The sequence below is a fragment of the Chenopodium album genome, chromosome 24, assembly GCF_948465745.1.
Source record: "Chenopodium album chromosome 24, dcCheAlbu1.1, whole genome shotgun sequence".
Classification (NCBI taxonomy): domain Eukaryota; kingdom Viridiplantae; phylum Streptophyta; class Magnoliopsida; order Caryophyllales; family Amaranthaceae; genus Chenopodium; species Chenopodium album.
The window spans coordinates 31,411,309-31,427,153 of record NC_137857.1 but is presented as its reverse complement, the minus strand read 5'-3'; the positions used below and the strand labels follow the sequence as shown (position 1 = coordinate 31,427,153).

The following is a 15,845-nucleotide window of genomic DNA, read 5'->3' as shown; positions in this document are numbered from 1 at the left end:
CGTTTGTAGGCGGTATTCTAATCTTGAGAGATAATTTTTACACTAGCTATAAGCTAGAACATAACCATTTAACTACACTAACCTTGCATTTCATGCCAACTGAGATACAATTAAGGATGAGTCGACGGCAGTGGCAGTGGTAGTGTTAGCAAGTTTCCACTCTAGGCAGCTAGGCCCTTAACAATCATGCCAGCCACCCCAAGGGCTAGACCCACTTGCCGACTTTGCTGTGTTATGCCTAGTCATGTGGCTCACTGGCCACCTTTAGTTTTATCTTTTATATTTATGTAGAGACCAAATTAATCATTCCAGCACACAAGCTAGCAACCAGTCGTGCACGCATAATGCCATGCCGATCTTTGCAAAAACACATCCAAGCCATGGCTTACAGATATGATTGTGCAAGTTGTTACAGAATGCAAGCAGCAAGATAGCACAGGGCAGTGGCAACTGACACGTAAAGTTAAAGATCCAAACATAGAACTGAACTTTGATTCTCTATTTTAAAGAAAAACTATCATATATATAAGGAAGCGGAAGATGTTTCTATCATAGGAGCTTACAGATTAAAAAGCCAAGAACCTAAGAAAAGGTTTACTTCTGTATACAATAGGGGTGTTCCCCAGCAACTGACATTAAGAACCTATGTTAGCCCTACTAATTAATTACAGAATAGATACTATTCACAGTTATGATCACAGACGCAGAAATCTGACTAATACTATCAAAGGACCTGCTAAAATCAAGGCTGTTCTAGAACTAACTGCAAAATTGCACCCAACAAATCAGGTATCACTCCAGCTATCATCCTCACCATCATCGCTCCCAACAGCCTGCATGACACAATGTTAAGATAATGAATATGATTCATAATGTTCATTACGAGTTAAACCAAGGAGTATATGAATTCATGCCTTTGTATCGCAATATCAGACATGGAAATTGCAGTTGCTCATACTTTTTTATATCATTTTTAAGCTTTTAGGAGTATGAGAATTAAGTGAAGACAGACTAATTGATAGTCCAAGTGTGTTGATATATGCTTCTACTTGTTTGATTGAAGGATTTACTTATCCCGACAGTAAGTCATGTTCAAAGGGAACCTCCATCATGTCATCAACCTACCATCAAAGTTCTTGATTTTACACATGGCTGATGAGAATGTTAATTCTATGTTTACTACACGCCTCTATGGCTCATTATGGATAGGTACGGGATATTTACATGAGGGGCACAGGAAGGGGAAAAATATTATGTACTTCTGTTGCTTTTCCCCACTATCTCTAACAGCTTATGTGCTACACCATAACATATGCATGTAAATGTTTTCACTGCAATGTGCATGCATCCAAATCTACAGTTCATTAGCATTTCATGCCATATAGGCCACTTTATTCACAACCTACCAGAATTTTTTGCTATCAGAATTTAAAATGGATGCTAGCATCACATTCCAGTGCTTAATAGAAGAGAATATCATTACCTGGCGAATTGCATTTGCCTTCTGCAGTATTGCTGTAATCTTATTACTGGTGGCAGGAGTAGGTGTATACATTGACCGTGTTGGTTCTGTACGCTTAAGATTGAAGGACTGAACATTCCAAGAAATACGAAATGGTCAGTTAATAAGAAATAGAAAATGTCATAGTTGGACTTTGCTGCACAAATTCAGTAATAACAAGTCTATGATAAGATGCCATCACACATACATACTCTTAGTCTATGCTCTCTACCTTTTCACCTGGAATAAGGGTCTGGATTAATTAGACATAAATGACCATACTTGTACACCAGTATATAAGAAAAAGTATAATTAAGTGGTGTTTTGTTAGTCTTAAAGCATATTTTCCAAGTAGTATTGTGCATCTTGTATTCTTGTATGTAGTATGAGTGAAGATAAATGTGAAAACATTCATGAGTCGGGTTTTTTAGGTTCCCTCTAGGGTTTTCCCTTGGGAGGGTTTTTCTAGCCTCCATTGCTAGAATTTTTCTGCTTTTTTTGAAGGCTTTCCTTCACTTTTTTCCTTTTCTCTTTTCTTGTGATCTCAATTGTAAATTTTTGTAGGGCTTCCACCGGTGTTTTTACTGGTGGTAAGCCCCAAAAAACATTTAATTGTTTTCAATACATGAGTCCCATCTTTATGATGGTGTTTATTCAATTAGGGTTATTTTCTTTGTTTGTTCGTGAGCTAAAGATTGAAAATTTAGGGTTTCATCGTCTCCGAAAGTATTCTGAAGGCCATATGAGTTTTTTCACCCAATAACTACTCATCCGTGGATCTCAAGCCGAATTAGTGCTAACTCACAGATTGCTTCGGATGAAGTTTTTTATTAAGGCGATCGTTGATCGAATCTGCAATGTAACTAGTTTTAAGGTGATTTGTACTTGTGTTGGAATTTTAGATTTCCTAGGAATTGTTTGTAAGTGCCGCTTGGCTATCTTTAATTAATGAAATCCTCTTCTAGTTAAAAAACATTTAAAAAAAAAAAATAATAAAATAAAGGAGCATATTTTCCAAAGTATTTGGCAAAAAGCAAATGATAAAAAGGTCTTTAAATCCAAATTGTCAAGTTTAACTCACTAAGGTGGCGGCCCGATTAGGCTATGAAAAGGGCGGATTTGGGCAAGCCAAAAACTATTTTTTGTTAAAAACCCAAACCCTGCCCAAAAACCCGCTTTGGCCTGACGTGCCCACCACTTTTTTGCGGGTTTGTGCATGACATTTGATGTTATGCCATATACCCCGACCCAAATTTTTTACCACCTCTCTCCATAACTCTTTCAAGTCTTGTGTATTATATATGTAGCAGTTCCAAATTCACAAAAGCAAGCCCATGGTTGTTTCTTTATGATACTAGCACAAGAATGTTTCCATACATACTATCTGTTCTGCTTATAAGGTTTTATTTGAAATAGTGATATCAGAAAATTGGACTTACTTTTGTTCGAATTTGGTGCAGAAAATCCCCTTTGTCATCCAAAACTTTATCTTTTTCGACATGATATGGTTGTTCTAGTCCAAACTTCTGATCTTCCACCTGTTGGATGCACCAGAAAGATCACCATCACATAAAAAGACAAAATCCAAGAAATTTGAAGAAATATGCATTACAGCATAAATTAAGAGACTAGACTGTGTTAAGTGAGCTGAGATATGCCATTATCACCTTCTTAGGTTTTGTAACTGTAGCAGACTCCTGAGTTGTGCTCATTAGCTTAGCTGAGTCAACCTTAGCTGGGTGAGCAATGGCAGAGTTTGAAAGCTTAGGAACAAAAGATTGACCCAGACTAACAGATTCCTGATCTTGGTTGTCTTCTACTTCATCAAACAATAATCTAGAAACCCGCCACTGCATAGGTGGGAGAGGTGGCTCATGTGTTGGCTCCTGTAGATGGGAAGAATCTATTGGAGGATCTAGACACAGTCTCATTTCTTGACAACCAAATGGATTTTTGGCATCCAAAATTGGTAAGCCAAATGAAGAGTGAGACAGCAAATGCGCATTGCTGACAGATGCAGAGCCAAAATGCATGTTTCCATGATCTGCTTCTTCAAGCTGTGGTGAGACTGAGGCTGAATCTGCTGAAGAGATTCTGTGCAATCCATTATAAAGTGTGTGGTCGCTACTTTCTGTGGAATCGCCAGACTCCCACTGTTCAGAATTTGAGTCGGACAGATGGCTGTGGGATTCATCTGACATGTAGGCATATGATCGGCAAAAAGTATCATCATCCGATTCTGAACCAATATCATGCTGCAACTTAATGGACTCAGGAACCAACTGGAATGTAGGGAAAGCATCTAAAGTGTTTTCATAGTGATCAGTTCCCTCTGGATATTTGAGCTTTAGTCTGGACGTATCAAAGCCATCAACAGGTTGGAAAGAGATCTTCATATGCTCAAGAGGTGGTGATGGTGGTGGAGAATTTACAGGAGAGTTTAACTTTTCTTTCAGGTTAGACTCGGGTACTGAATGCAAAGCAGCATCTTGGCATCTATTATCAAATTCAATAACTTTTGAGGGGCTACTACTTTCATGTGTTTCATAGTAACCAAGTGACCCACTCTTGCGCAGACCATTTTTCAGCAAACCACGACTAAGCACAGATAACAGTGACGATCTATCTTCGCTTGCACCAGGAACTTCAGATGATGCCTTTTTCACATTATTACCTATTTGAACTTTACTTTCAAGAGGCATGGCTTCACCATTACTCTGATCGCGGATAACTGGATGATTACTTAAGCCCTTATCATGGCCTGCAGATGTATCATGTGTCTTCTTTAATATTTGATGAGGCAACTGCTTAGAGGAACTAACATCTTCACCGTAGTTGCCTAATTTACCACCATGCTCAGATTTATTTATTGATGAAGCCAGTTTTCCTCCAGGATCAACCTTCTGCATGGCATCAAGACTACTTTGACCAACTTTCTCACCATTACTTGTAGGAGTAGATTCCACAGCATTAGGCATGAACACAACAGGTTTTGAAGGCGCTAGTCCAAACAAAGTTCCATTTGTCCAGAAAGCAACTGGATCGGAGGTGGATGACCCAGCTGATACTTCCATATGTGGTCCACAAATAATTCGCCTGTCACCACCAGCATCAGAACCAGATTTTGGTATTTCACAGACTGCAGGTTCCAAATTTATTGCTGGCTCAGTAGCACAAAAATCAATACTTTGGGAAACATTGCATTGGGTATCTGACTGGCTGATTTTCACAGATAGTTCTTCAGACAAGCATGATACAACGTCCATATTCCGGCCTGCTATTGAATCTGGCTTGTCAAGGGATGACCAAGCACGGTCTGGAGACAAAGAAGTGGCTGAAGACACAGAACTAGTTGACCTCTCTAACTTTCCTAAACCTTGGGAAACATTGGAGAAGGTATCTGACTGGTTGATTTGCGCTGACTGTTCTTCAGATAAGCACGTTGCAACATCCATCTTCTGGCCTGCTGTTGATTCTGGCTTGTCATGGGATGAATTAGTGCGGTCAGGAGACAATGTACTGGCTGAAGACACAGAAGTAATTGACTTTTCTAAATTTCCTAAACCTTGAGGAACAACAGAGAGGATAGCTGACTGGTTGTTTTTCACAGAATGTTCTTCAGACAAACACGCTGGAACATCCATAACCTGGCCTGCTGTTGATTCTGGATTGTCATGCGCTGACCAATTACGGTCAGGAGACATTGTATTGGCTGAAGACACAGAGCTAGTTGACCTCTCCAAAATTTCTAAACCTTTAGCGTTGGAGAGGGTAGCTGACCCATTCGTTTGCACGGACTGTTCTTCAGATAAGCACGTTGCAACATCCATCTTCTGGCCTGCTGTTGAATCTGGCTTGTCATGGGCTGACCAAGAACGGTCAGGAGACAATGTATTGGCAGAAGACACAGATATAGTTGACCTCTCTAGATTTTCTAAGCCTTGGGGAACATTGAAGAGGGGAGCTGGTTGGCTGGTTTGCACGGACTGTTCCTCAGATAAGCACGCTGCAACTTCCATTTTCATGCCTGCTGTTGATTCTCGCTTGTCATGGGCTGACCAAGTATGGTCAGGAGACCATGTATTGGCTGAAGACACTGAGCTAGTTGACCTCTCTAAATTATCCAAGCCTCCTTCCTTATGATCATAGTAGTGACTTGTAATTTCTAATGTTTGTCCATTTGCCACATTTTCTCCTAGCTCATCTTTAAAACCTATTGTTAGTACTTCCCTTTTCACTTCGGTCTCAAAATCACTTTCAGACTCTGATTCAATTGTATTGAGTGCATCAACAAAATTTTCTGTTCCACTGTCAATATCATCAAACTGGTTCCACTCAATCACTTGCACACTGTTTCCACCTTCGGTAAAAGTATCCACTTGGCTATAATTTTCGGTATTTTGTTCCAGTTCCCAGTGGTTCCATTTGATTAGTTTCGTGCTATTTCCATCTTCAGAAAAGTTATCCATCTCACTACCATGTTCTGCAGTAACTGTATCCAACTCCGGGTGGGTCCATTCGACAACCTTCATATTGTTTCCACCTTCAGAAAAGACATCCCCTTCATCAACGTGTTCTGGTTTGACGGTCTCCAAATCCTGCTCGTTCCATTCAATTACTTTTGTATTGTTTCCACCTTCACAAAAGGAATCCACTTGGCTAACGTGTTCAGCATTGATTGTTTCTGATTCCTGCAAATTCCAGTCAATTGCTCTAACATTACTATCACCTTCTGTAAAGGCATCCACTGCACTAACATGTTCAGAATCAATCATTTCCAATTCCTTCTTAGCAATATCAAAATTAACCTTATGAAGATATTGAGCCTCATCTGTTCCCTGCCTTCTGTACACTCGATCACTTATTGAGTTGCTCTTAATAGCTGATTCTGGAAGTTTTTCGTCTTCAGAAAAGTCCGCCACAGAAGTGCGAGATTTTAGATGAGGTTCCAAATGATGCTTTGGAAGGTCGAAGTTTTTCTTAGAAAACCCACCTTCCCCAACTCTATCATTCAGTCCAGTTGGCTCCATGAAGTTCCCAGAACTAGTGCTTCTCATGTCCCACACATTAGCTTCTAAATTTCGATTACTTCCTTGTTCAGATAAGTCGTATACTTGATTGGCACCCTCTCCATTGACAAGCTCATGAATGGAAGTGTTAGTCACGAGCACTTGTTGAGTATCCTCATTCTCATAATCAGCTTTCATAGGCTCAACTATTTCCAGCAGCTCATCCCAGGTGGCACTAGAAAATCGAGGGACAGTAGCCTCGACAGCATGACTGCATAGTTTATCATCACTGTCCATGGCAGGCTGCTCATCAGGGTATGTTGATCGACTAGTATTTACTTTTGCATGCGTTGCTAAAGAAGAGAATCCCTTATTCTGTGTTTCCTCAGGCTGTGTAGATACGGTTGGATGAGAAACACATTCAATAAAATCCATGCCATCCTTTGAGCCACGTGAATCTGATTGATCTCCCAGATCTGATTTGAATGTCATATCAAAAGTGGAACCTGTATGCGACGGAGAAGATTGCCCATGGCCTGTAGAAGAAAATTGCATCCTGAAACCATGAAGTATGAGTGTTAAGCCCAAAAAAGTAAAATTATTTTTTAAAAATGGTCTTTTTGCATCCTGAGTCAGTCAATGATTTTTTGCTAACAAACACAGGTGTAAGTTAATGGCTACCTGCTGCTGCCATTCAGAGTTGGTGCAGACTTAGGGAAATGTCCACTCCGTTGCCATGATCTTCTTTTCTGTAGAACATGGATGTTAAACTGGGTTTCTTGATATGTTAGTTAATTAAAACTAAATTTATTTTAACATAAACATTTATGAAAATTCTGAAATTTAGTGGCAAAATATTGTAAAAATCTGGATGCAAGTAGTTCGTGAATCAGAAAAACTATTTTCACAGCGAGGTAACTATCACTGGAACATGGTCATTTTTCTCAAATTTCATCGAAGTTTAAAAATAAAAACGAGAACTTTATACCAACTAATCATCTTTACATTAAAATTAAAAAAATTAGTACCTTGATTTTCTGAGCTTTTCTTTCTCGTTGAGATTTCTCACTGATAGAAACTTCAGAGCAAGTTGATGCCCTCTTGAAGAAAGCTGGATCTGAGTATCTCTTCAAGCAAGATCCAGGGCCACCAGAGTCAAATCTGAGGACAACAAACTATGCATAAGAAGCACATTGATTAGAATCAGTACAAGCTGTTTCTTAAGACAATTTCACCTGTCAAGTAACTGCAGACGTGGAGGTTCTCTGCTCTCTTCATATGAATCCATGATAAAATGTGGCAAGTCATCACAGACAAATAGATTTCGCTCAGTTCTGATATAAGCATGCCGTTCAGAGCCTGCAAAACTGCAATCCTTGAGACAATATCCAAAGATTCAAGTTGAACATGAAAACCAATCAAGAAAAGGTTGTCTTCTTATTCTTTTAGTTTAATTTTTGGGGGAGGAAATAAACCCTTTAAAAAGGTCAGTATAATGAACCATTTTCAAGCTGGTGGATGTCATTCATTTTGTATTCTATTCTGGTGCACTAGTTTGAAAGTCGAGCTCTCTGCTACCACGTCACCCTCAGAAAATTAAGGTATAAATAGAAAACTAGCATTGTACAGCAGCAGAAATAAGGAAGCCCACATCACAAAAAGGTAAATAAGCTTGAAAGACAATCCATATTTTGCCCCTTACCTCTTTCTTCTAGCTGAAAAATAGATTGTCCTCAAATTAGTACCTTATCTTTAAGAAAAAAAAAATGTGGGAGAAATGTTTCCCCGCATAGAGTAGAGATGAGTTCCACTACTCACAAATAGCTTAAGAAAGAGGGTTCTAAATCCCTTTTGTTTAACTTAACCAGCTGCATACTAAAAACATAAATTCATAGTTAGTAAACATGCAAAAAAAATATATGTTTCTCTGAGGGATCGATGGGTATTCTAACTTAACGTAAGAGTTCTTGTTCTTGCCAATTTGATCTTGGGTAGCCCGTAGAAAATGTTGAAGCATACTAAGGCCCATATTAAAAAGGCCCAAAGAGTAGAATAAGTAATTTATCATCTAATATGATCATGAGATAGACACCTTCAAGAAGACAAGAACTTTCTCAACTAGAATTCTTGAAGCAAACTCTCCAATACTATCCTTCACACAATTCAAAGGACCAGCCAGCTCTATCTCCCTAATACTCTATTAAGTCTACTTATTCCTAATAATAACTCTAATTTGTGAAAGTGCAAGCCTTAAAAGTAGGACCTTCATTGTACTTTCTAGTGAGAAAGTTGAACTTAGGCAAGTTTACTAGCCTGCCCTCTGTTCTAAACTTTTCTTTTTTGTCAGCTTCCTAACCTTCTCATTTCCTACCATATGTGCAAAATCAGTATACAAAAGTTCACAAATTAATAAATTGCTATCAGACAACTAATTATTCAATACATGCCTTACGAAAATTGTCTATTACATCAGTAGATACATTGATACAATAACACAACTCCCCCCCCCCCCCCCCACCTCTTATGATAAGAACTGAAATTCTTGGGGCTTGCCTCAGTTTCTCACCCAAAAAAAAAAAAAAAAAAAAAAAAAAACTAACTTCTTCCAAGAATGTGCCCTTATGCTTTGACATTCATATGTGACATAAAATTACGATCACCCACATCAAAACATAATATCCAATCAGCAGAGTAATGGTAAATAGGTTTTGAGATGCAATTACAAACAGATTTGATACTCGAACCAGAGCATCCACTATCTAAAGAACCCAAATGCTGATTGGGGACAAATCAGATTCACGGGGACTATTATTTCCCACAGTAAACAACATATATAAGAGAGAAACATACCAGGTGTATAGGCAAATCGTAAGTGGTCTGTTTGTGAAAGTATAGCCTTCTCAAGTGAAGGAAGTGAAGCTTCAATCCGTTGAACACGATTAACCAATTTACGGCTTCTAGATGAGGTGGAGGCAACCTGCTCTTGCAAACCATGAAAAACTTCGGCTGCAAATCTACACATCCACAACAGATGAGGGAGAATTAGTCAGAATTTCAGCTGCAAAATAGGTGACCATCTAATAGTATAAAAGGACATACACCACTTTCTTCTAGGTGAGCCTGTTAAACAGCACAAATCAGTTCAGTACAACCTTATACTTCCTCCGTTTTTTTTTTTTTTCAGTTGCTACACTTTTATTTTCACGGTCTCCTAGACAATTTTTTAAGGGGAGAAAGAAAGAGAGAAGGAGAGAAAAATAAAAGAGACCCATGTGGGTAGGAGAGAGATAGAAAGAAAGAAATGTCAAAATTGGAAAGTGTTGCAACTAATTAAGAATTTCCAAAATAGGAAAGTGTAGCAACTAAAAAGAAACGGAGGAAGTATACTACTTTCGAAAGCAGTAAATTCGTCTTTTTACTTTCTTTCTTCCAGACTTGTATTATAAAGATGAGAAAGGGAATTAAGTCTGAATTGGTAAGGTAATAGGCTGAACCAGTGTTACATAGATCGCTAGTAAGAGATTGGGTAGGGGTACACAATTCGCCACAAATAGGCAAAAATGTAGTACTTTCATGTATTAATTTGCCTTTTGCCGTGAGCATTTAGTAGGGAATTAGGTAACTATGGGCTGAACACAGGATTTCATGCTGGATTGCTGGGTGATGGTGGTCTTTGTACAAAAAAGAATAGCACAGTACACAGATGTAAAACATAAATCAAGGTCCCTCACAATAAGAACACAGTTATGTTACTTTGACACCCTGCTGTAAATCGGCTGTCGCGTGCCAGATACTCCACACTTCAACATGACACAATACCCAAATATACAGTCGCTTTATATGAAAATTTATAAAATCTGGAGTATGCAGAGGATCCAAGACCAATTCGAACATGACACCCAAATCCGATTATGGGCAACATAGGAAGTTAGGAACAAAGGGATTCTAAGGTTGAGTTTAGCCAATTTTACATCCATTCAGAAATCGTGCATGACAACATTCTCCCTACCATTGACAACAGTCAGGAACAATACAATAGCCAATTATAAAACAGTCAACAAATATATCATAACACCACATCTGGGAAACAGCTTCCCTACCATTTTAAACTTGTTATAGGTAAGATTGCCACTTGGGTGTGTCATCACCTTCCAAGACCCCATCTAAGAAAATTATGCTGAGATTCTTTTTTATAGTTGTATATTAGTATCTTAGAGACCCATATATCACCTTGCTCTTGGTCACAAATGAGCACATGTCTAGATTCAGTTTGAAGATGCTTGCGGTAAGGATCATCGCAATTTACAACCTACTATTTACTTCAAAGGCTTCTGGGATCAAGTACCTTGTATCAAAGTACTTAATCCTTGTTAGAGAAGACAGCTGAAGCTTGACAACTTCCACCACAATAACAATTGAATCACACAGATGTGTTTTCCTTTAGTACCCAACAAAGCCCCCATGAATATATATTATTACATGGCTCTGACCTTTAGTTTTATGTAGTGTTTTCGCTTAAAACTGTGGATCGATAACTTATCACCCATCTCTATGCTAATCTTGTTAACTATTGTTTATTCTTCTCCATCTATGTTTCCATTACTCATAGTCTCATAGATGAATAATTTTTTTATAAAGCACAAGACTACTCCACAGTGTATGCCACCAACCCAAAACCCAAAACCCAAAACCCAAAACCAGGGAGAGGGAGGTTGAGTGAGTTCAGTAAGTCTGCTCATTTAAACAAATTACTATAACAGAGTAAGACTTCTCATGACTCAAGAGAAAACTCTACTCTGTCAACTACTAAAGGGAGAATCACACCCTAGTTCTTTTAAGATGCTTTATCTTACTTCCCTAATATATAGAACATATTTGCTTTCCTAGGTAACTTCTACAAAGAATAAGCTCTCGTAACATAATAAGATTTAGATATTCATGACATATTAACACTGATAAGGATGAGAGAGAGATTATATGCATTTTTTTTTTAATTGAATGTGCATATTTTTATAAGTAAATGTGCAAAAAAAATAACTAAAATTCAATGTATATGTTTTTTTGTACATATTACGTTTTTCCGAAAATCTAGAAAATAGAACCAGGTCGAAATTCAAATTTGCACATTTAGTAGAAAACAGATGCATATTCATCCTTCTCATTTTAAGATAGTATATACTTAATCTGATCCATATTTCAATATATTCACCCTTCTCTCACACGGAGGGGTAAACTCTTACAATTAGTAGAAAATATATGCATATTCATCCTTCTCTTACACGGAGGGGTAAACTCTACCTATACTTTCCATTCTCCTATGACATCTTTCTCGTTGTGGTATACTGGTTAACCAATTTAATCTAGTTGTATGACTTGTATCGTGGCCTCTAGGTAAGAGGTGTATTTGCATTCTTCTCAATTGCATAGATTTTTACTCATGCTTTACATAATAGATCAATTTCATAGACTTTTGCAGCCTATGAAGTTATCGTAAACCTTTTCACCGTAATGGTTATATGAGATGATGAAGTGAATCTTTCAAAAAGAAATCTATGTTGGATAGTTTTCATCAAACTCATTTCAAGTTGGGCTCCAAAACCAGAAACATGTCCCCTTTCTCATTCACATGATCTTTCCAACTCCAAGATGCAACTACACTAATTAGCAAAATTATTATTTCTATTGACTCTAGGTTATAGCAAGATATTTTCTTGTTAATCATAGTTCAGACTAATCCCAAAACTATTATTTCCTTTATCTTCTCGCAAGCGTAATAAGGGTTTTGATAAAATATATCACGTGATAAAATATTAATCAAACTTACAGCCCTGATTATTTAATAAGGGTTTTGACTCCCATAGGCTACTCCTAATCTAAGTAAAAATTTATAAGGTGTCCAAAACATATCCTGTCAACAAAAGAACCTAATGCACATCAAAATAAAAATCAGTTTCTTTTGAATTTGTGTGCTTTGTAGTAATTCCATAGCGTGTTGGAATTTAGGTTATTCAATAATCCAACTTCGAGTTTTTAAGACTACCAAGAACCTCAAGAAATCTAAAAATTCCTTTTTACGCACCTTGTCCACATACCTAAATCTGTGGTCAAAAGATTTTTCTTTGAAATTATCAACCACCCAAAACAAAAGAGAAGGGGCTTTCGGCAATTCTTGTATCTTCAATTGTTCAAACATTTACTAAAATTGAAATTTGCCGAAGCTAGCAGTTAGATTCTCGAGAATCCCTTTATCTGGGGCCATTAAACCATTTTAAGGGATTTAAGCACCTACGCCCATCCTATCATCATCTCAGCAGGGCATTCAATGATAATTTATAGATTCACGGGGCCCTTACATTCCAAGTGCACACAATCATTTGACCACAGGGGTGACCCCTGGATTCACGAACCCCAGTTGTACACTCTCTTCGTTCTACATCATGGCTCTATTTAGGAAATGGTTCTGGCATTTACAAAAAATCGAAATTTGCTACTATTTTGATCATGGGTAAATTTAGGAAATGAGGGTAGGTAGTAGAATCCCTACACTTTGCTACTTTTATGCAAAATTGGAGAATGATTTTAAGAGAACTATAGATGACATCATTGCATTTAACGACCATGATAGTTGCCTTATTTACCTCTTAAAGGTGTTCGAGGGAATGAGGGGCAATGAATTATACGCTATAAATGGTTTAATTTTTAGAGGTGGAAAAAAAAAATCAAAGGAACCCCCGAAAGCTCAAAGCTTCCTAGCAAGTTATTATCTCTCACTGTGACCTTCTGGCCTTCATATACATTCTTTTTCGCTGTTGTAATTTTTCATTCATATCAGGACAGCTAATCTGGGATAATCAAGCTTCCCATACTAATTCAGTCATTAACAGAACCTTCAAGATCAAGTGATTGTAAACGGGACAACATATTGTTCACAAATTCAACCACAACTCTAATTTCGTCATAACCTCTCCAACCAAACACTACCCTCTCAAAACTTACAGGACATGAAAATTTCTCAAAGGAACAAGTCAATTCAACAGAGAACTCCTATAACAGACTAAGCCCCCGCGTCAAAACAAACTACAGCATGAATACCACTTCTGAAACAAACTGTCACTACTAGTCACTATAATAATCCAAAATGTTATCAAACAAACACTCCTCCTCTTTGCTTTTCATTATCAGCAATTTCTAATGTCTACTTTGTTTGGATCTTTGGAATTATCTCACCCACAGGTGAAGCAACTTTCATGAGCTCTGTTGCATTCACTCTGAAAAGTCATTGCTAAAACGGGTGACAGAATAGTTACTTGTAACTCCCAAAACAGCAGTCCACCCCAAACCTTTAACTTCCCATACCACAACAATCCTACAAAGGACCACCAAGCTCAAGTAATTGCATGCTAAAGGGACAAATCAATTTCTCATAGACGTCGTAACCTCAACCATCAATGCTTCAACAAATCATAACTTCAATAATGCCGCACCCACCCAGACAGTCAGCCACCCCATCCCAAAGAAATTAAAATACAATATAACCAATATACCAGAGCAAAAATGAAGCTAAGAATTTTACCAATACTCGAATACAAATTAATAGTTCCTCAAAGGCAAATCATCATTTGCATTTCAATAATAAACCCAGAATTTACACATGCACACTGACAACAAAAGCGGGTCTCAAGTCTCAAACTCTCAAAGGCAAAAAATCCTCTCTTCTAGCCAAAACCAAATGAAAATAAATGCTAAAATTTCTAACAAAATCCATTATTTCATAACATAACATGATTAATTTCCATGTATATAGTTGACAAAATGATATCTATATTTAATATAAAAATGGAAACTTAAACTCTACAAAATCCACAACATAATTAGTGAAGAAAAACAAAATCATAATAATAATAATAAAAGGCAGAAGAAACATACTGTGCAAGATCACCTAGTTGGCGAAGAACACCAACAAGGCCAGCAACAGCAACACCATCAAGAACAGCTTTAGGATCTTCAGACTCAACTGCATCTTTGTAAAGCTCTTCAACTCCCAAACTATATTCATTTTTCACTGCAAATCTCACCAACGGCATCTTCTTCTTCTTCAACCTCAGAAGATAACAGCTACAACGGCGAAATGGGGATAACCCCAGATGATTTTAACAAGAATTGATAAAACCCCAGATGAAATTAATGGGGAAAAAAAGAAATTAAACTAACCCCAGATGATTTTTATGGGAAAACACAGGAATTCAGCAAACCCCATTTGATTTTAATGGGGAAAAATAGAAAGTAAACTAACCCCAGATGATTTTAATGGTAGAATACAGAAATTGAAGTAACCCCAGATGATTTAAACAGGGAAGAACAGAATTTGAAGTAACCCCAGATGAAATTAATAGGGAAAAACAGAAATAAAAACAACCCGAGATAAAATTAATGGGAAAACAGAAATTGAAGTAACCCCAGATGATTTAAATGAGAAAAACAGAAATTGAAGTAACCCAAGAAGAAATTTGTTAGGGATAAACAGAAATTGAATGAATCAAAAAGATGGTAATGATGGATTACTGTACGAAGTGGGGAAATTGATTAAGATTTAACAAACAATGCAATAAATATTAAGAAGAAGAGAGAGAAAGTAGTAGGTAGCAAGAAAGGAGCAGCTGAACTGCAAATTAAAAGATGGATTTCTTGGTTTATAGAAATTGGAAAGAGCAAAATAGCAGAAGCAAAAGTAGTACAAATTCTACTCTAAAGCAACAGCTGCTGAGCTGATGATTTTAATGGGGTTGTTGATGTAGTTGTTGTTATTGCCAACTCTACAAGGTACAAGGTATTCCTTCTTAATCAATTTTTGATTTTGGATTTAATTTTGTTTTTACTTTGTGTTTTTTGGAGCGTTATTATTTGATTATTTGCAGCAACTGAATAATATATGGTACTATAAATGTGGGGTTAATGTTGAGACAGTGCTGAAAAGTAATGCTCAAGTGAGCTCATCTTTTTTGTGAAATTATGACTTGGAACATTTTGCCTTCTTTCATGGGTCGGGGGGAATCTCTTCTATCTTTCGAAAAGATTTTTTGGTCGTAGTATGGATCTATGGCCCTATGGGTGGTAATGAGTCTAGTTTGCTCCGAGTTTTCCGAGCTAGGTTTGAGATTACTATGAGCCGGTATTACAGTAATTTTTAATTTCATACACTAGTAATAATTTAATTTATACGTGAACGTAAACTAATTTAGTTGATTAATAACGTGTTGAAATGATATCGAATACTTATATTCGAAACTCAACTACATCATTACCTTTATTGCTCTTTTTGCGCCTAAAAATTTACT

General features: G+C 37.3%; 1 protein-coding gene across 2 annotated transcripts; it reads right to left on the bottom strand.

Moving 5' to 3' along the window:
* Positions 1-530: 530 nt before the first annotated feature.
* Positions 531-15,454, bottom strand: LOC145611155 (SCAR-like protein 2). Of its 2 annotated transcripts, XM_081666435.1 has the most exons (10): positions 14,437-15,454; positions 9,361-9,524; positions 7,746-7,869; positions 7,539-7,671; positions 7,192-7,259; positions 6,310-7,066; positions 3,169-6,192; positions 2,941-3,039; positions 1,484-1,591; positions 531-833 (listed from the first exon to the last, which is right to left on the bottom strand). In XM_081666435.1, the coding sequence occupies exons 1-10, from the start codon at positions 14,592-14,594 to the stop codon at positions 786-788; spliced, it is 4,683 nt and encodes a 1,560-aa protein (XP_081522561.1). In that variant the 5' UTR covers positions 14,595-15,454; the 3' UTR covers positions 531-785. The 2 variants fall into 2 exon arrangements, with proteins under 2 accessions (XP_081522561.1, XP_081522560.1); XM_081666434.1 differs by having other exon boundaries at positions 3,169-7,066.
* Between the last annotated feature and the right edge of the window lie 391 nt (positions 15,455-15,845).